Raw genomic sequence first — 25,785 nt, forward strand, 5'->3', positions numbered from 1 at the left:
TGGAGGTGGTCTCTGGACAGTAGAGTTGGTCTCTGGACAATGGAGGTGGTCTCTGGATAATGGAGGTGGTCTCTGGACAGTAGAGTTGGTCTCTGGACAATGGAGGTGGTCTCTGGACAATGGAGGTGGTCTGTGGATAGTAGAGCTGTCTGTGGACAGCGGAGGTTATCTGTGGACAGCGGAGGTGGTCTGCACACAGCGGAGGTGGTCTGCACACAGCAGAGTTGATCTGCTGCACACAGTCCCGCGGTTGCAGGACCTGCTCTAATGGGAGACCAGGTCCCTCTCGGGGCCCGTTCCGGGCAGGGTTAAATTACAGGGGAAGTGCGTACGGTGTGGCCATCCAGTGACGGACCTCTAAACACGTGGTGGCTCTGTCACTTCCTAATAACCCAGGCTGGCATCTACCCTGCACGGCTGCAGGTTGACTTCCCATCATGCTGGCTTGTTCCTCTCACGAGTGTCCTCTCTGGGTGCACTCCTCTCTCCCTGTAGCAGCACTCCGAGCTCCATCTAGGACAGAGCCCCTCGCAGTCAGTGGACTGCTGGAGGTCGTCTTGCTCGCAGAGAGGCCCAGGAGGGCTGGAGCCTTGGGCAGCTTCTGCTAAGCCCTTAGGAGCTGGCACTGGTCTAGGATGGCGGCTCCCAGGAGGCTGCCGCGGCCCGAGCGCACCAGGCGGCGGGTCCTCCTCAGCCCAGAGCGGGTGCAGTGGAGGGCAGTGGGGCCGTGAGGCAGGGCTTCTCCAGAAACACGGACTGTCTTCCTGTGAACCAGACGCGGGTGGCCGGGCCCCCCTCCTGGCCCACAGGAGCACAGGGCTCGGGGACAGGCTGGACACACACACAGTGACAAGCACACAGATGACAACTGCAGGAGAAGGCCGGTGTGACCACAGAGGAGCGGCGTCTGGTTTCACCAGAAGAAAGGGGCAAGCACCATCCCGGAGGAGAACGCCCGCCGGTCCTGGAGGGGCGAAGAGACCAGCACGGACAGAGGAGAAGGGAGCCCCGCCCTCCGCGACGCGGGGTGGGGGTGACGCCGCGCGGCCACGCAAGGCCAGAGTGCCACGCTTGTCATGGGCGGACGGGGAGCGGCGTGAAGAGAGACCCCGGCAGTGTCCCCACCGACCCGTCCTAGATGCAGTGACACCTGGTCGGATGCGTCGCTGTGAGCTGAGGCGGGCAGGGAAGGGGAACGGACGCGTGCGTCCTGGGCCTCTTGCCGGGAGCAGGGCTGGGTCTGGAGCATCCGCGGGTCTGTAGGCAGTGGGGTGGGAGCCACGACCTCCCAGGCGCCCTGACGCACGGAGAGTGGACCGGCGTCCCCACCTGGACCAAGACGAAAAGAGGGGTCCCGGCAGAGCCCGGCGCTCTAGAGGATGGGAACCAGGAAAGGAGGCACACAAGGAAGGTCAGGGTGCAGAGAAACCCCGGCAAGAGCTGACGTCCACGACAGGCAAGGACTTGGAAGGCCGTGGGAGGCCGCGGGAGCCTTCACGCCTCTGCGTCCCTCCAGGCGCCTGGGGACCAGGCACAAAGCAGCTCGCATGGGTTCGCGGCATGAGCGGGACACCGGACGGCGCCGTGGAACGCGTCCGGGTTCTGCTGGGCTCGGGAAAGCTTCTGACAATCGTGACGCTTCCCAGAGTGACGAAGCCACACTCTGAGGGGCGAGGTCAGGGCAGCTGGGAACCCCCCACAGGGACCCCAGGCGGCTTCATCTCTGTCCGGGCCCCCAGCGGCCCACAGGCAGGCTCCGGCGTGAGGGGCTGTGCAGGGGTGCAGAGGGAAGCCTCCAGCCCCTCCCGCCGTGTCGCCACACCTGCTTCACACCACACGCAGAGCAGGGCCGACCCAGAGGCCGCGACGACAGTGGACAATGGGACAGGGGAGCCGCTCCCCGGGATGGAAGGGCCAGGCTTCCTGGGGGATCTCACGAAGGTGCCGGCCCCCAGCCGAGCAGTGCATGGGCCGCAGCGCAAGTGTTCTGACCCCCGAAGACAGCAGGAACTCGCCGTGTTGATCACACGTCCTCTAGGGCCGTAGAGTGCGTGTCCCCAAAACTGCTCCCTGCTTCTTCTGTGAGTATGTGCCGCCTCGCGGGTCGTCCGGGACGCCCTGAGATCACAGCCCAGGCAAGCAGTGTCCTTGAATATGGAGCTGCATTGCATTGTCGCCCTCCATTTTGTGGAGGAAAGTTGCTTTTTTTTTTTTTTTCTTTTTTAACAAATGCCTTTGAAAAGAATGAACATTCTGGAGGCCGTTGGCCCGTGTCCTGAGAGCAGAGCACCGGCTGAGTCACATCTCTGGAATGGCTGTGAATGTCATTTGGTTTCCTCCCGCCCCGGACCCTGGGTTTTGTGTCGGGACAAATGAGCCATCCATTATCTTTCCACCAGACTGAAAAAAGATCCGTTTCTCGTGGTTTGTTGTTCTTTGTTTTAATTGCGGATGTGTGTTCAATGTCCGTCCAAATAACACTGTAGGCCGGGCAGTCCAGGAGGTCCCGATGGCCATCGGCAGCGTCCCACACGCCGTGAGCACCAGCCCCGGGATGGCGGGACTGAGCGCCGCGGGCTCTGACCTTGGGCTCAGGCAAGCACCCTGCGGCAGGGGCAGGTGCCGTCCCGTGGCTCTGACGGGCCAGGAGCTCCAGAATCCTGATAGGGGCACAAGGGGTTATTGCTGATAACATCTTGGCAAAGACACTTTGTAGAGCCATTTCCAAAATACCCGATACTTTTAAAGATGTAAGGAAGGAAGGCAGGCTGAACTTCGGGCTGCTTTATTGTCTGCCATCGAACCTTCCCCGGCACGCGGCTCAGGGGCGGCCTGCAGGGTGAGAAGTTGGTGCACTCGCATCGCCTGGCCGTGCCCCACCGCTAGCCACGTGACCTGGCCCGGATGGCTCAGGCCCCGAAGCAGGTGACGTCTTTCTCTGGGAGCTGTTCCCAGGCTTGTCATTCCACATGTCCACAGACAGAGGTGTGTCTGGGTCCCCACGGAGCTTCTGACGTCCCGCGGGGTCTTCCAGCGCCCACACGAGTAACCCGGCCGTTGGTGGACCGCTGCAGGCGTGCACAGACCCGTGGGGTTAGGGAACGTGGAAGCCGCCGCCCACTGTGTGTAGACTTCTGCCTCTGGTGCTGACGTCAGGGCCCTCTGTTTCCGGATGCCGCCGGTTTGGAGCCCCTGCCCGCGTCCCCTCCAGCACCTCGCCCGTCTTCGAGGGCTGCCTTTCTCTCATGCTTGCTCTCGGAGATGGCTACCATCCTCTCTCCTGAGGTCTCTGCAACATCCGGCCGGAAGCACGGTCACACCTTCGCACTTGGTTCCCAACCAAGTAGCCACCAGCCCTGCCACGGTCTCCCCCGCCCTGGGGGAGCCCGGCCATCGGCAGAAATGGTGGTGGCGGTATGTGGCCTGCTGTCCTGGCTCGGGCTCCAGGAGGTCAGCCAGTCTTCCTGGCCACACAGACCCTCTTCACCCATTGAGAAGTCCGCGGGCGTGGTCTGCCCCCAGCAGTGGACTTGGAATGTGCCTGGACGCAGAGACCATGCAGGCACGGGATCCGTCTGTTCCGCACCCCCACCCCGCAGGTGTCCTGATGCTTCCGCCCGTCGGCCTGCAGCCCCCAGCCCCCCTTGCATACCTTTTGACCAGAGTTGCTAAAAAGTAACAGAAGTGGCTTGTTTGAGTTTCACCTTCTCTTTCTGCCCGGGTCACTCTCTAGCAGGAGGGGGATTAATGAGCCGTGAAATGGCCGCACTCGAGCAGCCGCGTTGGGTCACAGTGGAGAAGAAGCCCTTAGACCCTCACCCAGGGTGTGACTGGCCATGTTCGGTTGGGTCGCCGTGAACCCCAGGCGTCCACCCGCTGTTTCTGTCTGTGTGTCCGTGGCTTCTGGCTTGCTGGCAGCCTCATGCGAAGGAGATGTGTTCCGGGGGGCAGAGTCGTGTCAGTTCCTTGAGCAGCGCTCAGAGGGACAGCGACAGGCCCCCGGCACGGCTCTGAGAAGCCCACGGAGCGGCCCACCCACCCCGTGCACCAGCCTCACCCCCAGAATAGATGTGGGAACAGTACGTGCCCCACAGAAGCGTTGCAGGCATTGAACCCCATTGCCGGGGTCTCCCCACCGTTGATGCTCTTTGCTCTGGAAACGTGGGCTGCTGTCCTGACTCGGGCCCACACAGGGAGCTCGGCCCCCGGGTCCTCCCAGGTCTGCACCAACTTCGAGCACCTTCCTCTGGGCAAGCCCGCGGGGAAGGAATTACGAAATAATGAGTTACTGTCAGCCCAGCCGCCCCGGGAAGAGAAGAGCGGAATGTGACGGGCTCTGTAGACACCGTTGGAATCCTGCCGTGAAAATTTTCATTAGAATGTTCCCCATGGGAGGTTCGTGCGCCGTGACAGATGAGGGAGCTGCCCTCTGTTCCAGGGAGGGGGTCATGGTAACCCAAACCCGTCTCCAAATCTGGGACGCAGCAACTCGGTCGGGCGGGCGGGGCCTGCGGCTCACTGCCACCCGGCGTCGGCCGCGGGAACTGCAAGGCGTTCCCGCCCGCCTCCCTCCGCCCCAGGACTGTAAAAGGCCTTGAGACTGTGTCTTCTGTGGATGGAGAGTTCAGTTTTTATCCTAAAACAGAAACGTTCAGGAAGCGTTGAAAACTCTTCCTTTTACAGCTTTTCACAGACCCGTGTTGGCAAACTCAGCCCTGTCCTCCGTCACCTTTACCCTTGAGTCACCGTTTCTGTGCTGAGCAGTTGCAGCGTGTTTGTGCATCACCCACTGCTATCCTCAAACGGCTTGGTGCAGATATTACGGGAACGGGATCCCTGGAGGAGGGAGCCCTGGCGTTCCAGAGCCCTGGCCCTGCTTCCCGGCTCTTGACTTTAACAGATGGTTCTTCTTTATCCGATCCTACAGTTCTGGTAGGACCGGGGCTCCTTCCAAAAGTCTGGAGGGTCTCTCGGGAAGCGGTCTCTCTGACCCGATGGACAGGTAGAGCCAGCTCACCCACCGGGACCCACACTCAGCAATCCTGTGGGGCCGCTGTGGAGTGAGGCAGGGATCTGACATCAGAGGTGACCCCATGGGGTCCCCAGCAGACAGAACCCAAGCATGCGAGCCCCCCCGCCCACTGTGTCACCTCCTGACGCTGGGCATCGGTAGTGCCCCAGAAATCATGAACTCCTCCTAACGGTCACAATGGGGTCTGAAGGTAGATCTCGTCCGAGCACCCGTGGGTAAAGGGTGTTGGTGCTGGGAATGTTGGTCATGCCCCTTGGCAGGGAGTGTGTCCTGCACAGCTCCTCACGCAGGAGCCCCGCCCGTGGGACACACGTGACCAGTTGGAGGAAGCCGCTGGCTTCTGGGCCTACCGGGCCTCAGGGAGGCGTGCGGGGCTCCAGGTCGCGTCCACCTTGAAGGTCCACACAGTCCTCTCTGCTGGGGCCGAGGGAGCCACCCTTGGGTTTTAAAATGAGAGCGGGGGTCCCCCAGCCACAGCCAACCGCGGGAGAGAGGCTGGGTGGTGGGGGTCCTCCATGGCCGAACGAGCACGGGGGTCACCATCAGAAGGGCGCCGTGACGTGGTCCTGGGCAGAGGGTCCACGGAGCTGCGGGTAAGACCTTTTGCCTCCCCAAACTGCGCCCATTCCCGTCCTGAGATGAGATTTGTCCCCCAGCTCCCAAACCCGGCGATGCGTCCGCGTGGTCTCGGGGACCTTGTCAAGAGCAAGGGCTTCCAGGCCTTTCCCCTCACCCCAGAACTGCTGGACCAGAGCTTTTTGAGGTGTGAGACTTCCCTTCATTGACGCTTTGGCAGCCAGCCAAGACCCGTCCTGGGGCCGAGACCCATCCTGGGGTGATTTTCTCCGGCTCCAAAGGAAACCCACGTCACCCGGGATCCTGAGGGCAGTGGGTCTGGGGCAGCCGGAGCACCCACCTGGCTGGCGAGCTCCAGTGTAGGTGGTGAGGGCTGAGGACCGGCCCCCAGTGCTCCCGCCAGGGCCTTGCAAGTCAGATACTCGGAGAAGCCTCCGAAAGCAGGCGGGGGAAGAGACGGGCACGGCTGAAACGTGACGTGATGCTGCTCTATTCGGAAATGACTGTCCCTGCCCAGTAGAGTCTTCTAGAAGGTGAGGCCGATGCTCCCGGACCACGAAGGCCGACACGCACTTCGTACAGTATCAGAGAAGGGAACATTCTTTTACCCAAAATAGAATGAAATCCATGCCCCAGGGGACACGTGTGGAGCTGAGCTTCTCTGGAGTCTCCGCGCGGTAGGAACATTTTCCCCATCCCCGCGGAGGTTTGAGGCCAGCCACCAGCCGCACGTTACCCCTCAGAGTCCCTGCGTCTGAGCCGCGCCACCGGAGTGTTCCGGCCAGTCGGGAAGACAGTTCTGCTACTTGCTGGTCGATCTGACCCGGTAATCCCATCCTTGGGAATTGACAAAAACGTGTCCCCGTGGAGACACCATTCCTGAGTATTTATAGGAGCCCAGTCCCCGTGCACCAAAACCAGGGGCAGTTCTGAGATCTTGCAGCGAGGGGACAGGGGAACACGTCATGGTCGTGGTCTGGCACAGAACGCCCCTCGGTGACCGGAGGGAGCCACGTGCACACCCGCAGCAGGACGGGCGAGCCACCAGCACATTGTGTGGGTGGGAGAAGCCGGGCTCGCTGCAGGACATGGGGCCCCACGAACCTGCTCGATGTTCTGGAAGAGACGGAACTGAGCCCGCAGGGGCCGCAGGACCCACACGGCCTTGCCCCGGAGCCACAGGTCATCCTTAAACGTAGAAGCAGAGTCTTTCAGAAAGGAAATGGGAAATCGCTTTCATGAGGACAGAAAACAGACCAGTAGGCTGAAGCCGGGGAAGGAGGAGCAGGAGGAAGGGGAGGCAGCCCCTCTTCCGCTGACAGAAAGCGTGCGGCTCTGTCTCAAATTTGCCCTATTCGGGAACATTTCAAGTAAGGATGAACAGGAAAAAAACAATCTGTGCTCCACAGCCACGCTGAAACCCCCCCTTTCTCTTAACCTTTTTCCCTTTGTTGGCCAGATTTTTTTCATGTCAGACAGGCTCAGCCTCAAGAACCGTTTTCTTTCACGGGAGTGTGTTTCGTCTAAATGCAGAGTGGCTGCAGCTGCGGGTTCCAATCCTGGACTGGGCACCGGACACCAGGAAGCCGCTCGGCACGCCCTCCCTCCGGGGCGGTCACCGGGGCGGTCACTGGGGTGGGGAGGCCGGCACCTGGAGCCCCGCACACGGGTCCTTGCCGCGGCTGCCCTGTCTGCAGGCAGCGCCCGGGACTGTTCCCAGCCGCAGGGTGGACAGAAGCTCGCAGGGCCTTCCGCGAGGCCCGTCACCCTCAAGCGAGACCTAGGAGGTTGGTCGCGGGAGACCAGCGAGGGACCGCCAGGCCAGGTGACACGTGGCAGTGAAGGGTCTGCCGCCGAGGCCGTGCATGGGGGCGGCCGTCACCTGTGGTCGCGGGATTTGGTGTTCACTCCCGGATCGCCGCGTATTCTGACTGTCGCGTCCGGATACGTACGTGTAGACGGGAGCCCTGGTGTTGCGAACTCGTGAGGCCGGGAAGGCCGCTGGATGGGGACGTTGTGGGCACGGGCACTGTGTTCTGTGCTGCAGCACTCAGTGAGAGCGTCTCCTGGCCGCGGGAGGCCACGGGCCCAGAGTCCGCCTTCCAGCCCCTTCTCTGCCGCTGTCTGTGCTCGCCGGGGCCCTCGCTCATCCACACCCCAGTCCGAGTCTTCTCGGAGGACAGGAGCCTTGGGAAGTCACATCAGTGTGTTGGGCAAACGACCCTGTTTCAATGAACGAAATGTATTTATCGCTGGGGGCCAGCGTAGGCTTTCCCAGAAGATCAGCGTCTCCAGCACACGCCAGGCAGAATCCCATCCAGACTGTAAAAGTCTGGCCTTGGGCTGGGGCAGATGCCGTTGGGCGCGATGGCCCACGAGCTGCCTGTTTGCAGAAGGAGCAGCGTTTCCAGACGTCCCGCTGCTGGGGGCAGGAAACGAGGGGGCCCACTGCTTCCCTCCTGCGGCGTGAGTCCGTCCAAGTCAGGTCATTTGGGGTAAGGTGTAGAGCAGCGTCTCACAAGCACAGGTGACCCGTCTGGTTCTGATCTCTATGAAGACGGAGCCTCCTGAGGGCCAGGGACACCCTGGAGCTGTCTTTGGTTCCTGAACCTGGGTCGGTCCGGACCCGGTCGGGCTCTGTGCCCTGGTGGCCTGAGCACTGGACGGCTCCCCTTCCTGTCCGCCTCACGCCTCACAGGCCGGGCTCCAGATGAGGCCTCCATTTCTGTGGCTTTGTTTTTTGGTTTGAGGTTTTTCATTTCCCTGGCAGACATTTTTAAAAAGCTCGGGGCTTCGTGTTTTTTAATAAGACATTTTTAAAGTCTTCGCTCTTCTTCCTTTATGGAACATTATCTGTCTCATAAAGTCACTCATACAAGGACGTGCCAGGAGGACTCGGTCAAATGCAATATACCTGTGGACCTCAGGCCTCGTCTTCTGGAAACTCTGCCTTTGGACAAGACTTTTTCTGTGTGTTCCTTTGTTTTTAGGCTGCTTTTATCCAGACAGCTTTCTCGTGCAACTCAGTGAATACGGACAGATGAGTACAGGTGTAGCAACCACCCGAGTCGCGGTGTAAACCAGGTCTGTTCCACCCCCCGCCACCACTGCTCTGTCCCCTGTGCCCGGTTTTGCCTTCTTAGGAAAAAGGCTAAGCGGTGTCCCACTGTGTGAACGCACCAGGTGGCCCCCCTGTCGGCCATTGGACATTCAGATTGGTTTCTGGGGTTTAGCTAAAATAAATCGAGCCACTGTGAACATTTACCGACAGGTCTTACGGTGAGCACACGTTTGACTTTATAAGAAATGGCCACACATTTCCGGAGAGGCTGCCTCATTCTGCATCCACACCAGCGGGGCTCTCTGCAGCCTCCCCAGGACCCAGGGTCAGTCTGCCTGTGGGACTCACTGCCCCAGGGCGGCCGGCATCCTTACTGGGAACCTCGTCAGTGGCCAGCGGCACAGACTGGCTTCCGTGCGCCTGGTTTCCATCTGCTCCCCTCCTGTGAGCAAGCATCTGTTCAGATCTCATTTGGGGTGTCTCTGACTCTTGATGTCTAGGCATCCTATCTGTATTCTGGATAAAAATCATTTATCAGAAATACGTCCCGTGCCTGCCGCCTGCTCCTTTTTCTTTGACAGTATCTTTAAGATCAGACCTTTCAGGAGTTTCAACGTTTTTCTTATGTGGTTCATGATCTTTGTGTCACATCTAGAAATGTTTGCCTAACCCGAAGTCATGAAGACTCTTCCCTGTGTTGTCCTTTAGAAACAGAAGGGTTTTAGCTCTTAGGTTCAAGCCTACCACCCATGTTGACGACACGCTTGTACATGGAGCAAGGTGAAGGTCAGGGTCTGTTTCCCCTCGTGCTGATGCGTTCCCTTCGCATAGATGCTACTGCTACGATCTGTGCCAAATAATTCTGGAGAGCAGGAATTCCAGGGCCGATATAATTCTACTCCAAATAGGTGGGATCCTTAATTTGGAATAGCACTCGGGGCAGGGCTGGTGTTCTCTTATATAAAATAAGAAGCTATAGACGAAAGGGGGCAGATTTAACATGAGCTCTGTGTGCTTTGCGTGGATTAGGCAGCTGCCCATTCTTAGCTGGTTGTAGAGGTTAGGGACTGTGCAAATACTTCCGCATTACCATCGGCTTGGGTTATGTGTTCATCCATCCTGCTGGGGCCTCAAACAGCTGCTCACAAGTGATCATGATTACCCCTGAGAACAGGGACTCATTCTAAGTTTTAGGGAAGGAGTTAGTTTTTTGGATCCTACAGAAGTATTCGTTCCCAGCTTCTGGGCTGTTTTACGTATTTTCTAATGAGCTGGGCCTTGGGCTGGAATCCCCAGAGGGTGTCCGAGAAGGGCAGCATCGGAAGGGCCGGGAAGGCCTGGGACGCACTGCCAACAGCCGAGGACGGGAGGGCCGCCCAGGGGACTGGAGAGGATGTGGGGTGTCTGCGGGGGCCGCTGCCCATAAAAGGCGAGGCAGGAAGAGCCGACTTCAGAAAGAGAAGGGATTTCCTAGTATTCACATGTTGGCCCATAAGTCCTGAAGAGTTTATTCTTGGGCCATCAGGAAAATACTGTAAATTTCAAATCCTGATGTGCAGGGAAGCAGTTTTATTCTTGGAAACGTTCCTTTGTCCGTCCCTGATGAAGGGAGCTCTTTTCACCCTCCTCGCCACCGGGAACAGGAAGGCTCGTGGGCCATGGACGGAAGCAGGCACCCCCTGGGGTTCGTGAGCGTGGGAGGCCCCACGGGCCCCCGCGGTCCGTCCGTCCCGAGCCGTCCCACCTGTCCCCGTGGCTGAGGACGTTGTACCTTTTCTCAGGAGTGAAACCCCATACAGGAAAGCTTCGTAAGTGTCTCAGGGCTCGAAGGGCCTCCCGGCCGCAGCCGTGGTATTTAAGCAATGCGGATTCAAGTCTGGACTCATTCTCGCCGGCTCTGCAGACTTTGGCTTCCAGGCTGACCCCGGATCCCACACATACTCCCGTAGGGGTTTCAAGAAGGGGGCGGCAGGGAGCAGCCCCCCATCCTCCCCGGGGCCCGTGTTTATTCTGGCCTGTGGCAGAGAGCCCCGAAGCATGAAACCGAGAACATTGCATTGGAAGGAGTCCTTAACACAAAAATGGGACATTTTCCTCTGCCTGATGCAGGAGGTTCAACTTTTCTTCTAAGATCCAACTTCACGCTTGAGACGTATTAAAAAATGCCAGTCCCCTGTAGGAATGTCAGAATGAGGAGAGTGTCCGGCAGTGATCCACACACGTGACCGCACAGAGTGACCTCCTGGGGGTCATGGTCCCCGCAGCCCTGGACGGTCTGGCTGGGCCTGGGACCCTGCATGTCTCACGGTCCCCGGAGGTGCTGGTGCCTCTCGCAGTGCATCGTGGCAGCTGGATGACGCAGGGATCACCTGCTCCCAGACCTGGCCGTGTGACTCTGGGCTCTTTGTGTCGGACCCTCCTGAGCCCCTGTGGTCTGGTCTCAAGCGGGGGCGGTGGCCGGCCATGCGTTTGGCGTGGGGGTAAAGTGAGATCAGCAGTTGTCTAAGGCCTCAACAGGTCTGAATCCCAACGATACCTCATTAAATGGCACGCATCTTCGTCCCGTTTCCCAGCAAGCAGCACACGGATGTGAATCAGATGAGCGGGCGGGGGTCGCGGTACATCGTCACCCCTTTCCACCGTGTCTGCTGGCTCTTAACAAGAGTTTTGTTTTTATCAGGTAGATTGCAAGGATCTCGGGAGTTTTAGAGATTTGCACAAAGTCATTCAAACGAGAGTCCTCCTCTTTCTGGGGTGATTTCTAACATCACCTCCAGCAGAAGGAAGGGAAGACAGGGAAATAGGGCTTCTGACCACAACTTTCCCAGTAAGGGCGGGGGCTGATGGTCATTAGCAGAAAGGAAGATCCTTTTCATTCCCTGGTCATTCTGGCCGGTCTTGATAAACACATGGGGTGCCCTGGCAGGCAGGATGTCCTCAGGGAGCTCTCGGGCCTGACGACTTAAACAGGCACAGCGAGGTCCCTGACCTTGACGTCAATGCCCGTTTAGCCGCAGCCGCGCAGGGCGTGTCCTGTGGGCGAGAGCGAGCGTCCAGTCCCCCAGGACCAAGGTCGAATTCAGAGTCTCTCCAGACTCTTCCTGGCCCTTCCCCAGGGCGGAAGCCGGATGGAAGTGGTGAAACGCTCCATCTCTGAGAAGCCGCATCATGGCTTTGGAGTGACGCCGTCTTCACGCCCACTGTGATGGCTAGAATTTTAAAACGTAGAAAATAACAAGTGCCAACAAGGATGCGGAGGAATCTGGAGCCCTCACACCCTGCTGCTGGGAGTGCCGCTGGCACGGCCGCTGTGGAGGACGGCGTGGCGGCGGCTCCAGAAGTTGAACAGAGTTGCCAGAAGACCAGCAGTTCCCTTCCTGAGTTTATGCCCCGAGGAGCAGAGAACAGGTGCTCACAGAGACAGCTGCGTGTGTGTCCCCCGTGGCACTGTCCACAGCAGCCCCTGGGGGCAGACACCCTCCGTGTCCATCACGGACGAGTGGACGAGTGGTGGTCGTCCGTCCGCTGAATGTTGTTCAGCCATGGACGTGAACGCAGCCCTGGGAGGTGCTCCCACACGAGAGCCTCAGAAAGGTGCTGTGAAGGGGAGCAAGCCGGGCACCAAAGACCGCCCCCCGACCTAGGACTCTGTATACTGGATATTCCCAGACAGGGCAGGTCCCATCGACACCGAGAGCAGGTGCCACTCTAGCTGGGGACCAGGCGCTGGAGTGGGGGCAGCGGGAGTGCCTGCTCGGTGGGTACAGAGTCGTCTTTGGGGTGGCGGAAATGTTTTAGAACCAGACAGCACCGGTGGGTAGAGAGCGCTGCGAATGTGCTGGGAGCCACTCTAAAACGGCTGGTTTTATGGGAACTGCACAGGGACCGCAGGAAAGACGGGTTTTATTCCCAAAGCCAGACTTCCCATCCCAAGAAACAAAGGCTAAAGAGAAGTCCAGTGACAATGGCAGGAAAGTGAGTACATGAGGGCGCCCTCCCGCTTCCCAGCAAGGGAATCGAGGAAAAGGTTAACGAGCGCACGAGGAGGACGTGGGTTTTCATCTCGGAGACGCACGCCTTCCGCTCTGGTTGACAGGGGTGCCCGGTCCAGTGACCTCCCCAGCCGGACATGAAGTTTACAGACAGTCACCGTGATGGTGTGAGTGATCAGCACTTCATCCCGCAAAGGCTGCTGGGGTCAGTGCTGATGAGCTCCACACCTCCCTGTGACTGGGGCCTTGGAAGGTTAGGGGCGGACTGTGTCGTCACAAGATGGTGACTGTCGAATGGCCGCAGACGAAACAGGGCTGAGCACTCGGGGGACCCATAAGGATCCAGTCAAAGTCTGTTTTGTCCCCAGACTTACAGCGGAGGTAGCATGAGGAGGCCTCTGAGTGCTAGACTGGGGTGAGCCTAGGATTCATGCGGGTCCAAGGTCAGGCTGCCCACGGTCCAGCACAGCCGTCCTCGAGGAGGTGGGGACAAGTGAGGGGCTGTGGCCCCCATTCACAGTGTCCTTCAAAGACGTCGAACACCCTGGATTTGCCACTGTGTACGGTGCTTGTGCTCGGACTGAGTGTTCGGCAGTTTCTGCCTTGACCGGAGCCTCTGGGACACGTGCAAGGGACCCAGAGACCCTGCCGGCTCCAGAACTCGCCCTGGCCTAGAGGGAGCTCTGAGGAGACTTCCCAAAACCCCCCTTTGTTGGAGGAGGCGGGGGTCCCCAGCTTTGGGGTAGATCGCACCCACCAACTCCGCCTTCATCTCCCCCTTGTCCACCCAGAGAAAGTCCCCTCCGCTTCCCCCACATCCGGGTGCCGCCTCCCGAAGGAGTGGGTGGTACGGGACGGGGCCGAAGCGCAGGGTGAGCGCCCCGTGCCCCTCGGCCGTGTGCGTGACGATCCATGCTCATCCCTCGTCCTCCCGCCATGGCTGGGCTTCCGCCCCCCGCGTGGAAGACGCCGCCGTGACCACGAGGGTGCAAGTCCGGGTTCCTGTCTCGCCTTCAGCCGCTTTGAGTTTTGCCCCCGGGTGGAGCTGCCCGGCCGCGGGGCCCTGCTCTGTTCCGTCCTCGCAGGGACGGCCCGTGCGCCCCTGCAGCTGCGGCGCTCCGCGTTCCCACGCGCGGGGCTTGGGGCTCCCACTTTTCCACGGCCCTGCCCACTCGGCATTTCGTCTTTCTGCGACAATCGCCGTGTCCATGTCCGCTGGCTACGGGCCCAGGGCTCTCCAGGCTCCGGGAACCCGTACGTCTCCGTGCGTGCGAGTGGTGTGTGTGCAGACAGAGAGATGCCCGGATCGCTCGAACGCCTGGGGGTCGTGTGACGCCCAGTGCAGGGCACAGCTCGTCCCTGTCACAGGCATTCTAGTGAGATACGGACAAACTCTTAGAAATCTGCTTGGAGTTTTCTTTTTAACTGAAAATACTTCATCTAAAAAGTACAAGTAAGTGGATTCCTTCATCCCAACCCGATACTAGCATTTCACAAGAACACAAGTTTAGTCTGGGATGAGTTTTTCTCACGTTTAACGTGTTTTTCTCTTTTTCAGCTCTAGGCCTCCTCTTAGCCAAAAACCACTTTGTTCCAACAGTGGCAGAGGTGGAAGAGGACATAGACTGCTCTTGGAAGGTCGCGTCTCCTTGAGAATGAAGCGCACGGTTCGTCGTGACCGGTCGTGACCGAGCTCTCTTGTTTCTGCAGGGCCAGCCTGGGCCGGTGGGCCCCCAGGGGTACACCGGGCCCCCAGGCCTGCAGGGGTTCCCAGGACTGCAAGGCCGCAAAGGTGACAAGGGCGAGCGGGGCTCACCCGGGACCACAGGACCGAAAGGAGACGTGGTACGGTGACTGCTAGGCTTCCCTCCACTGCCGCGGGGGCCGGGGGCGTCCGGCCTGCCGTAAGTCCGTCTGTCTTCCCGACAGGGAGCGAGAGGCGTTTCTGGATTCCCTGGAGCCGATGGAATTCCCGTGAGTGTTCTGTGCACGTGGGATTGGGGGGTTTTCAGATGTGCTCGAGCTAAGCAGTCGGTCTGTGACTCGCAGAAGGGTCTCCGTCGGGGCCTCCTGCCGTGGGCGTCCCCTAAGCCCGGCCGCCGAGACGTGCATCCGTCTGCCCTGGAGTCCGGTGGAGAATCAGGCACAGCGTTCCCTCTGTAAACGCTCCTGCGCACGGGCTCCGGCGTCCAGGCCCCTTTGCCGACGCAGCCGTTGTCTCGTAATGAAACACGAGTGTCACTCAGGTGCGCTCCGCCGAGCCTCGGAATCTCGCCGGGACCTGCAGCCGGAGCCTCAGGGCCGAGCCCATGGAGTGCGGAAGGCCCGCCGGGCTTCGTGCAGATTCCCGAGCTCTCTGAAGTCAAACCACACATGAACGAGAGGACGAGACGGGGCTCATCCATGAGAAAATCTCCAAATGCAGTAAAACGTGTTGTTCTGACCTAGTTTACTTCTTGCGGCTCACGGGAATAAACAGAGCAGCCTGAGTCACAGCCTGATTCACGCGCTCCCGCGAGGAGGTTTCCCAGGGTCCGCTTCCCGCGGGTCCCAGCCGTGGTGCAGATGTGTTTATCACAACGCGGCCATCTGCTGCCGACGTCCGAGGACATCTGCTTCGGGAACTGTGTGCTCACGTCCAGGCCTTACTCCACACACCGTGTCGCGTGTGACCGTGTTAGCACACGCGCACACACACACACGCACACATTCCTGGGGCTGCATCAGCGGGGCCACTGCCTCGTAGAACGAGAGAGGGCGTGAGAGCCGTCATAGGGAGGGCATGCTTGTCCTTCAGAGCCTGAGCCACATTTCCAGGAGAAGGAAGCTCACGGAGCAGAGAGAGGAAGCCACCCACAGGGCCATGAGGCCTGGACGGCGGGGACCCTGGGCATCCCCTAGCTGGGGTCTCACATACACCAGGCATGACACGCAGCCGTGACCAGGCAGGGAGGCCACTTCCCCAATAGTCAGACTCTTGAGAAACTGGCGGACGTGAGGAATCCATAGATTTCCAGGGGTAAACAGGAGAGTGTCTTCCTCACAACTGCCCCAAACCGGTCGCCCAATTTTAAACTGCTTCTCTGAGCTCCTTGGGCCGCCCATCCGTTTGGTCTTCTGGAAGCTGAAATCTGGGTTTAACCAGAGTGATCTCACAGGAAATATCGTAACTCATCTGAATCATATTTCAATTTGTTTTTCCACTTCATAGTCATTTAATATGAGGAGCAAAGAGTTTACAAGTTAGAAAGTGTCGTCCCTTGAGCGAGGGAGGCTCGAGTGCGCGTGGACCCGAGGCTTCTGTAGCCTCTCCGGGCTGCTCGAAACGGCCCCGCTCGCCAGCCGCTGAGCTCTGGGACGGCACAAACAGAGCTTGAGGGCCACCTGCCACCTCGGAGCAGCTCAGGAATGTGACGTTGAGGGCCCGGGCTAATTTTAGCCATGCAGGAGCCGTGCGGAAACGTGACGTGCACTCAGATCTTAGAGCTGTATCTGATTAGAGACTGAACCGAGAGCAGCGTCAGCTCAGTGTCAGTAAGGTTTTCCTTCCAAGAACAATTTCAAACTCACGTGAGATTAACAGACAGTTTCGAAGGACTCCAGAGAGCAAGGAAGACCAGTAGACAGTCAGGGAGGAGGGCGAAGAGCTCCGTTTAAAAGGAGGAGTAGAACACCACCGATGGTGAGCAGACACCCCTGAGCGCGCTGGCTCCTGCTGAGTTTGAAGGACCAACTTTCGTGGTCGGGGTTTCTCTTGCCCCCCACCCCGAGATGGCCGAGCGGAAGCCCGTGGTGTCTCTTCTCATCCGATGGCACCCCTGAAAGCAATGGCTTCGAACATCTAAAGCCAAGAGACGTACAACCAAAGGAAAATGCTACTTTCCTCATCGTGTTTAATATCATTCAGGGTCCAGGCCCCCTATGTAGGATTTGTCCCTTTATCTTGAGATGTTCCAGATTTCTCAAAGTAAATCTAAAAGGCTTCCAACATGGCCTCCAAAAAATCACTCTAGAATGTACGTGTGGTCTGCTGCCAAGAAAGTCAGAATTTTGAAGAAGATAATAAGATAGCGTACGTGGGAACATGTGCTGTGGGAAGATACCCTGGGCCACCAGCCCAGCTCCTGCTTGTCCAGGAGCCAGACGAACGCAGGGGGACACCCGCGGACTCAGCCCGACGGTCTCCAGCCATCCGAAAGACGTCCGATCCCGCTGCCCCCTCCCCCGCCCCCAACATCTCAGAACACCTGACTTCTTTCTGTTCGAGTTTAAAATCGAGAAAGGAGCGTTCCCCCAGGAAAGCAAGTGAGGGGACGTCGGTCCCTCCGCACAGGGCCCGGTCACGTGCAATCCCTTCCGGGCCACACGACCGTCTTCCACCTGGGATGCGGCTCTGTCAGACTCACCCCCCAGCTCAGTCGGCACCAAAGGTCGAGGCGCCCTATTGTCCTTGCAGGACCTGGCTGCTTCCAGAATGTTTTCTAGAGTTTTTAAGTCTGCCGTGACCTGCACCTGCTCAGACAGACCTCCCGGCAGACCAGCGACAGCGGACTCCCTCACCAGCGCCCCGGGAAACAGAACTTGGTCAGGAAGGCCTTTCTCCTGCTCACAGCCGTGCCCGCGCCTCAGTTTCCTGATCTCCCTCATCCGCTCGCTCCGGGTTCCCTTCCCCGCGGGCGCGAGCAGGACGGGGTGATACCGAGCCGTTCGACGGCCCCGCGTGGGAGAGCCGTGGCGTGTGTGCTGGAAGCCTCACTTGCTTTTCTCGTCCTAGGGACACCCCGGCCAAGGCGGCCCCCGAGGGCCCCCCGGCCACGACGGCTGCAACGGAACCAGAGGAGACGTAGGCCAGCAGGGACCCTCCGGCCCCCCGGGCTTCCATGGCCCTCCCGTGAGTACCCGCGCGCGCCGGCCCTCGTTGGTGGAGGCCTGGAGGGCGGGGGCACCTCCCATGGGCCCATCCAGAAGGCCCTTTTGGAAGGGGTCACAGAGAGGCTTTCCAAGGACGGTGGGTTTTCCCCTGTGGGCCCCACAGGGGCCCTGCCCCCAGCACCCCCAGGAAGGTCACCCCCGACCTCGGTGGGTGGTCAGGATGAAGATGTTTTGCCAGCATCTCAGCATGATCTTCCTGGGTCTGAAGAACTTCATTTCCTTATCCAGTCTGTAAACAGAATAGAAAATTATTGGCTCGGTTTCTATTACGCAATCTTACGGGCGTCCGCAAGTGCTGCCCTGGGCCACATGTCAAGTTACAGTAACACGAGTAGCAGCGATCGATTCAGAGGCTTAAAGCTTGACAGAACGCCCCGTGAGTCATCACCTCATCAGATCCTAAAATCCCGAGACGTGACAAGCGCTCTCCACCCGACAGGTGGACGTGAGCTCTTCCTGATGGAAGACCGTCTCGCCTTCATCCGTTTTGTGCACCGTTCTCAGGTCAAAGGCAAAAAGTCTTGAAATGGTTTTCAGGACTGTATTGCGACCCTCATACCCTCCCAAGTCTTGCCATGTCGGGGTCCCACCAACACCTTACTTGGTAGGCGAACCGAGGCTGGGGAAGAGCAGCCACGCATCTCCCCACCGCGGTTTCCTGCGAAGCTAGTGGGTTTCTCCCCGACAGCCTCGAAGGTCCTCCTTCCTCGGCCGTGACCTTGTTGTGTCATTCACCTTCTCCACAACAATCATCACTTTCTAGGCCGCTCTAATATCATGAAACTTCATTATCAATAAATATATCCATTACTATAAAGTACTGATTTTTAAATATTTTAATTTATTTGAGAAAGAGCACACACACACGCAGGGGAGCGGCAGAGGGAGAAGGAGAAACAGACTTTCCGTTGAGCAGGGAGCCCAACATGGGCTCGATCCCAGAGCCCTGAGATCACGACCCAAGCTGAAGGCAGAGGCTCAACCGACTGAGTCTCCCAGGTGTCCCTAAAATACTGATTTTATACGCAGGCACCAGAAGACGCGTACACACACTCGCGTGTGCACACAGCCCACGTCCATTTGTCGTGACGCCAGCTCTAGGGAATGACCCGTATCTTTCCCAAAAGTGGTGCCTTGGGGCATACGTGTTAGTATTTTTAGCACCCCCACGCCAAAGACAAGACAAAAACAGATTATGCAGAAAAATAACACGTTGATATCCTAAAGGATTTGTCTACTGAGCATTTGGTTGGGGTTTGGAAAATAACGTCCTATAAAATATTTCTGTTTCAACTTTGGAGGAAGGTACTACTGAGTAACTGTAAAAGTGGATTCTCACCTTTGTGGCCCAGTGTAGTGGCTCGTGTTCAGAGTAACGTAAATAAAGGAAAGACACTGCCCGTGAAGGTCAGTATTTCATCACCCCGATGAGCACTGCTGCGCTGAAGCCTAACGGGTGTTTCTGCATTTTCTCTGTCCCCGGCGTGCGCTGCTGTAGGGGCCGCAAGGACCCAAAGGACAGAAAGGCGAGCCCTATGCGCTGTCCAGCGCGGAGCGCGACAGATACAGGGTAAGCTCGCTCGGTACGGGACGCGACACTGGTGATTGGGGTGAGCTCCTGACTGACAAGGGTTTCCAAGTGGGCTGAGTTGTGAGGGTCCGAGGATGGGGGCTCCCTGGGAAGGCGGAGCCACCGACACCATCAGGAGGTGGAAACTCTTCGCTGTCCCATCAGGTCACGTTGCTCTGGGGGTGCTCCCCTTTCCCGTAGTCACGGTGCCCCAGGTAGGAGGAACATTACCAAGTCCCCGGTTGTGAGAAAATGTAACTAGGGCTAAAGATTTGGTTAAAAACCAGAACGCTTCCCATTTTGTCTTCTCAACCAGGGGGAACCCGGAGAGCCTGGCTTGGTTGGCTTCCAGGTAAGTTCTGTTTTTCTTAGAGGATGTTCCAAGCAGAAGTGTAAGAATTCGGACTCCGAATACCAGTCTTCCGTTCTTAACGGCCTCTTCTTGCTGCCTGTCCTTAGGGCTCCCCCGGCCGGCCTGGGCCTGTAGGACAGATGGGTCCAGTTGGAGCTCCAGGAAGACCGGTAAGTCCTCACTCCTGGACCACCGTCCAGGCGTCCTCTGGAGACGCTGCTCCTCTAGTGTTCCCGCGGGTGGAGGCCTCCCGTCCAGCCGGCATGCCTGTGGTCCCTCTAGAAAGAGTCCAGACAAAACACATCATCCTTTGCGTGCATTTTTGCTACTGTTAAGGATGAAGAAAGAGGACTTGAGATTCATGGTCACCAGGTCAGCACCGACCATGTGTCCATTTTGACTTGGTGCTGGCCAGGCGCCCCTCCAGTCCCACAGAAGCTCTCTTAGCCCCACAGCCAGCCGCTGGCCGGGGGCCTGTCATCCCTGGGGAAAGCAGATCCAAGTCCAGTAGGTGAATAGGAGGCAGTAGGCTCCGCGGGCCTGGCCATCTTCGTGAGGGAGGTATTAGACATCAGTTAACGAGATGGCGCCAGTGCCCCACGGGAGTGGCGGTCTGCAGGTGTTCCTGACCCTTGCACTCGAACGACAGAGTGAGTGGCCACAGGACAGATGCAGGGGTGGAGGAGGGCCTGCTGCAGGGAAGGGAAGAACCGGGAAGGACAGGCCACTTCTGCCACGGCCCTGGGGCCTGGAGCTGAAACAGCCCCCAGAAGTGCAGCTGTAGGACAGATGGACCTCGGACAACATTAGGAGACATCAGCCTCCAGCTGGAGAGAGACCTTCTCGCAAAAGCCAGGGAGGTGAGGGCTACGTGACCCAGGTTCTTTACCCTCCTACTTCGCACTGGTGTCGGCTTCGCTCACAACACGCATACTGAGGGGGTGTTCTTTAAGTGCACATTTCGGGGAACCTGCGGTGCCCTGAGCTGGCCCTGAGCTGCATGGTTCAGGGAACCCGAGCTGTCCTGAGCTGCAGGCTCTTAAGCCTCATCCCAAGTGTCGTGTTGACACGGAAGGATTTACGGAAAGACAGCGATGTCCGCAACAGACCTTCATCTCGGTCGCTTGGGCCTGTCCTTTAATTCTGGTCGCAAGCATTTGCGGACCCACCAGCAAAACGTGCTAGACGGTGTTCCGAGGGGAGCCCCAGAGGAGGTGAGGAGAAGCCATCTCCACAGTGCTGGAGCCTGGGACCGTGCAAAGTGTCCGAGCAAGTGGGAGTAGGACACGGGTGATGTCAGAAGTCTGACCTCGAACGCAAGCCCAGAACAGCTGCCCACGGCCCGCCGCCACGTTCTGAGAGCCAGGCCTGACCCGGCCCCCGCCTCCAGCACGCCCTCCCTGCCCAGACGACGCACCCGAAGCCTCTATACACACGGGCTTCTAAACACACGGCGATGGCTTTCCCAGAGCGTTCTAGCAGATGTTATCTGGGTCCTGGGATAAAGAAAACAGTTGGTAAATGTCTTTGTATTTGTGCAGGGCCCGCCTGGACCCCCTGGACCAAAAGGACAGCCAGTAAGTTGGTTACTGGGGTGAGGGGCTGGGGGTGGGGTGGGGGTGGGGCTTACATACTTGTGCTTACCCTGCCTGACCCCAGAACTGCTTGGTGGGCAACAGCGCATTATTTGTTTTGGGAAGAGAACGATCTTGTAGGTGTTTAGGACTTAATGTTATAAATGCTGAAGAGGAATCCAGAGGGACCCCTGGAGCGGTGGGCGTAGGCGTGAGGGTCCTGCGAATGTTTCCTTGTTTGCAAATCACATGACCTGCTGTTGTGTGAAGATCGCCCTGACGGATGTTGGATTAGGAATAGAGACGCAGGGACAGCTCGTGTCTGCATGTGTGACCGCACAAGAGGGACAAGAGGGACCGTATCCGTGTGGGGGAGCCAGTGGCATCCTTCTTACCCTGGTGCGGCCCCGCTGTCTGTACCCGAGGGGGCCCTCAGCCTATGGGGATACAGTCGGGGATTCTCAGCTGAAGCTTGAGCCCAGCAGAGAAAGGTCTCGAAGTTGGAGGGAGCACAGGAAAGCAGGTGGCTTGTCAGAATCTGTAGACTGGGGTTCTGTGTCACCGGGATGAGCTGCATAAGTGTCCAAGACCAGCAGCAGGAGTCTGGGATAGAGACGCGACAGGCGTCCCAGGGGCTGGGCTGCCCTTACCGATGCTGAAAGACCGTCCGTGGCCTGCGTGAGGCCGAGGACGTCCCCCAGCCCACACGTTCCCATGTCCGCTGCTTGGAAACCTCATCTCTGTGACCTCCAGGGGACCTCGGCCGCCCCCACCCCCTCCATCACCTCTGACATGACTTCCGGCTGGGGCTGGAGCTCGTTAAGGCTGCTGCCCCCGCCGCCGGGCTCCCCACGGTCTTGCAGCCACGGGCAGGGTGGGAACGGCCCAGAGCCAAGAGAAGCGGATGTAGGACGGGGCGGCCGAGCCCCGGGGTCGCCTCAGATCCCCACTTGGCTGCAATACAGACGGCCCTCGCCCTCCACCAGGTCACTTCCTGGGGACTGGGACAGGGAGCTCACAGGGCAGAGGAACGCCAGGGGCCCCAGCAAATCTCATTCTGATCGAGCCGCGTGCGTTCCGGGCTTTGATTTCAGCTCCCAGCCAGGTGGGAAAGGAGAAAAAAGCAAAAATTAATTAAAGGCTTTGTTATTATTTTTGGAGACTCTCTGGGCATGGGAGGGGGCGGGCAGGATGCTGCGGAGAGAAAGACCAGATAGGGCCCCACGTGATCCTTTGTCACAGCGGGAGTGTGGAGACCCTGGCGGGGGAGGAAGCAGAGCTGTTCCAGGCGGAAGAGCAGAGCAGGATTTCTGTAATCTGGGTGAGCGCGTGGGCCGCTTCTGGTCAGGCTTATCCTGGGCTTCGGGTCAAGTCTGTTCTAACACGTGTCCACCCCCTCGTGAGTCTACTACCTCCTTGTCAGTCGGGGCCCAACCCAGAGAATCCCCATCCCCTCACATCATTAAAAGGGTCGAAGTGTTTGGGAAATTAGGATTATCTCACCGAAATAAGAAAAGGCGGCGGCAGAAGGGAAGCTGACTCATGACCCTCGGACACGGGGGTGGCGGGAAGGCGGCAGGTCTCAGGGCAGACCTGCGGACACGCTCGGAGACTGTCATCTCTGCGGATGATAGTGTAGGAACGAGCCGGCGGGACCCGCGAGCAGGTCTGCGCTCCGCCCCGCACTGTGTGGGGACACAGGTCCCTGCCGCCCGCGGCGTCCGAGGTGACGAGCAGAGCGCAGGCTCCTACGGCAAGCGCGGGATCAACGCCTCAGCCGACGTCCCGATCCTCAGGCTGAACGACAAACGAAATATTCCCAAATGTGAGCCCTCTCTTTTGGAGGGTTTGCTCTGAGTGTAAAACACGGATTTCTAAAAGCTTGTGTGTCTGAATAGCCATCGCGCTGCTGCTCCCCGTCGTTTCCGTCACTCAGACCTAAACCCGGGCAGTGTGTGGGAAGCACTGGGAGGTCCCCCTCGGCAGCCCCCGCGTGGCCCCAGCCTGCTCCCGATCACATACTGTGACACCCGGACTCGGACTCTTACTCTGGGGTCTCCATGTGGGACTCGCAAAAGAAGACACTCCCTTTCTCTTGAGTCAAATAGCTTTGGGGAGGGGACTCCGGAATATTCTGCAACGATAATTACTCAGGATGCTGCGAGTCGATCTTACATTTCTTTTTCTTAAAAAAAAAAAGAAAGGAAAATTATTTCACTGTTCTTAATGACTTTGAAAAACTTAGAAAAATCATTTCTCTTCAGGGCAACAGAGGACTTGGCTTTTATGGAGAAAAGGGTGAAAAGGTAAGGAAACACGATAGATCGACGCGGAGGCCGGCTTAGCAATGAGGAACTAAATATATATATATTTTAAAGATTTTATTTATTTATTTGTCAGAGAGAGAGGAGCGAGAGCGAGCACAGGCAGACAGAGAAGCAGGCAGAGGCAGAGGGAGAAGCAGGCTCCCCGCGGAGCAAGGAGCCCGATGTGGGACTCGATCCCAGGACGCTGGGATCACGACCTGAGCCGAAGGCAGCCGCTTAACCCACTGAGCCACCCAGGCGTCCCGAGGAGCTAAATCTTTTTAACGACAGCTTTCCATGCAGTTGTCCTGGCCATTTGCATCGGAAAGCATCACCCCAAAGTGCCAGGCTGTAAAGTTTCAGGCTGTGGAAAAGGCTCCCGCGGTAGCAGTGGGTCGCTAAGACAGTGAAAGCCGGTAGTACAGGCTAGCCCCCGCCAGACTTCCGACGCAGCCGCGACCTCAGCTGTCTGCAGCACCCACGAAGTAAAGGCATTGCCCCAAGGTGTCCCAGTGTGGGGAGCCCTGAGCTGATGGAGCAGACTGAGGCGGGAACCAGAGGCCAACACGGAGCCCGTGCAGGGGCCAGGCGCCCGGCCGGGCTTGCCGGCGTGCGGGAAGACCGTGTGGTGTCTGTAACCCCTGTGCCGCCAACATCCAGAGACCGTGGGCCTTCGGGAGTCTCACTTGAGGCCACATGTATGAAAAGCTCAACAGGCAAAGCTCCACCAACACGTGGCCCATTGCATTCACCGCATGAGTTCCTGCCCGCCATGAAACACCCTTGTTCTGTGGCCTCGTTGTTGGCAGATTTTCATCTTGTTTTCCCTGTGCTATTCGATGGCACCCAGTACTGCTCAGGTCTGAAGGCAAGGACTTTTTCTTTGTGCTAATGCCATAGAAAAAAATGTAAAAAGCAAAACATTGAAAGATCCAAACACATAAAGATGTGAACCCCTGTACAATGTGAACCCCTGTCAATGACATGGTCAATGACATATGACAAGAAAGGTCTGGGAAGATATCCCTGAGCGGAAGGGAGAGTGGGCACGTCAGGCAGAACGGAAATGAGGGAACACCTCTAACCTCTAAAGAGTTGATTCAGAATTAATAAGAAAACTTCAGGGCCCTGGCAGGTAATGGGTGGGGCCGGGGGGGGGGGTCAAGCAGCGCCGGGCATTGTTGTAGATGTCATGTTAGCAGACTCTCGGGATACACCTGCCAGCCCCCCTTTCTGCGGGTGGTACATCCTGTCCCTGACTCGCGTCCATCCTATGTGACTTCTGGGCTCAACGTTGTATTATTTAGTTTACACGTGGAAATATGAAAGAAAAGACAGTAAGCTTCTTGTTGTGTCAGTCAGCTCCTGGGGGGGAAGCCGCATACGGAGCAGAAGCCCCGTCTGGCGGTGTTGCAGGTTGATAGACGTCGCTGTCTGTGCGCCGCCGGCAAAGTGTTTCTTGCTCACAACAAAAATGCCAACTAAAGCAAGCCAGAGGTATTTTACTTATTGAAGATGCTGCTTTTTATAATATAAAAACACCCCTAACTGGTGAACCAGTGGTGAAACTGGGGCGGTCCTTTCGTGTCTTAGGCACGCCCTATACCTTGACCCCAATCTTGGAAAGCCTTACAGTAATCCGCTGGTGCGAAGGCATTGAGCCCTTGTGCAGAAATTCATTGTAAGGAGAGCCCTCCACGGAAGCAGAGGCTGCCCCGACTGTCAGCAACGTGAACAACTTTGGGAATAAATAATAAATGTTTGTGAATGCAGGGAACCACATAGCTTTGCACCGTGATCATTTTATTTTATGCTCTGATTGTACTTGTAGTGCTTGTAAATAATACGCAAAATAGAAACACCCGTTTGCGGTGGCGCGCGCTTTCATTCACGCCTGATGGCGTCTTTCCGATTCAAGGATTACTACTTTTGCTAAACCGTTCGCAGGGTGACATCGGCGTGCCGGGACCCAACGGGATTGTGTGGGATTTCCACCCGGTCGCCGGACCCACGAAGGAGTCATTCCAGCCGGAGCTGTATAAGGTAAGGAGCCTTCGGCAGAACGGCCCGGGTTCCCGGTGGAGCTAAAATAAGGGGAAGGAAACAAAGGAACTTCCTTTGGCCTTTTTCGAACAATCACAAAGCCAGCAAGCGCTCACATCCGGCGGAACCTCGTGCCTGCGAACACGGCCCCGGTCACACGGGGCCCGGTCCCCCATCTTGCAAAGTTGGGGCAGATTTGAGACCAGGATTCGTCCCACAGTCTCAAAGCTGTCCTGAGTCTGCAGGTCCCTCTGCAGCTGGAGGTCCGTGGTCAGAGCGTAACTCAAAGCCAGGATATGGAATTATTCGAGCAAAACGTTGTATTTGGCCGAAGGAACCTACTCGGG

The 25,785-nt window shown here is 58.0% G+C and overlaps 1 protein-coding gene across 2 annotated transcripts in view; it reads left to right on the plus strand.

The window, feature by feature from the left end:
• Window positions 1-25,785, plus strand: part of COL4A2 (collagen type IV alpha 2 chain) — a 154,496-nt gene that overhangs the window by 83,070 nt on the left and 45,641 nt on the right. Inside the window, exons 5-13 of one of the 2 annotated variants that reach the window (XM_059377881.1) lie at window positions 14,372-14,506; window positions 14,591-14,635; window positions 17,436-17,552; window positions 19,092-19,163; window positions 19,480-19,515; window positions 19,623-19,685; window positions 21,057-21,092; window positions 23,354-23,395; window positions 25,343-25,438. In XM_059377881.1, the coding sequence (XP_059233864.1) occupies window positions 14,372-14,506; window positions 14,591-14,635; window positions 17,436-17,552; window positions 19,092-19,163; window positions 19,480-19,515; window positions 19,623-19,685; window positions 21,057-21,092; window positions 23,354-23,395; window positions 25,343-25,438 (642 nt within the window). The remainder of the gene's footprint in view (window positions 1-14,371; window positions 14,507-14,590; window positions 14,636-17,435; window positions 17,553-19,091; window positions 19,164-19,479; window positions 19,516-19,622; window positions 19,686-21,056; window positions 21,093-23,353; window positions 23,396-25,342; window positions 25,439-25,785) is intronic. The other variant, XM_059377882.1, reaches the window with a different exon arrangement.

This window comes from Mustela nigripes, chromosome 15, assembly GCF_022355385.1.
Source record: "Mustela nigripes isolate SB6536 chromosome 15, MUSNIG.SB6536, whole genome shotgun sequence".
Taxonomy (NCBI): domain Eukaryota; kingdom Metazoa; phylum Chordata; class Mammalia; order Carnivora; family Mustelidae; genus Mustela; species Mustela nigripes.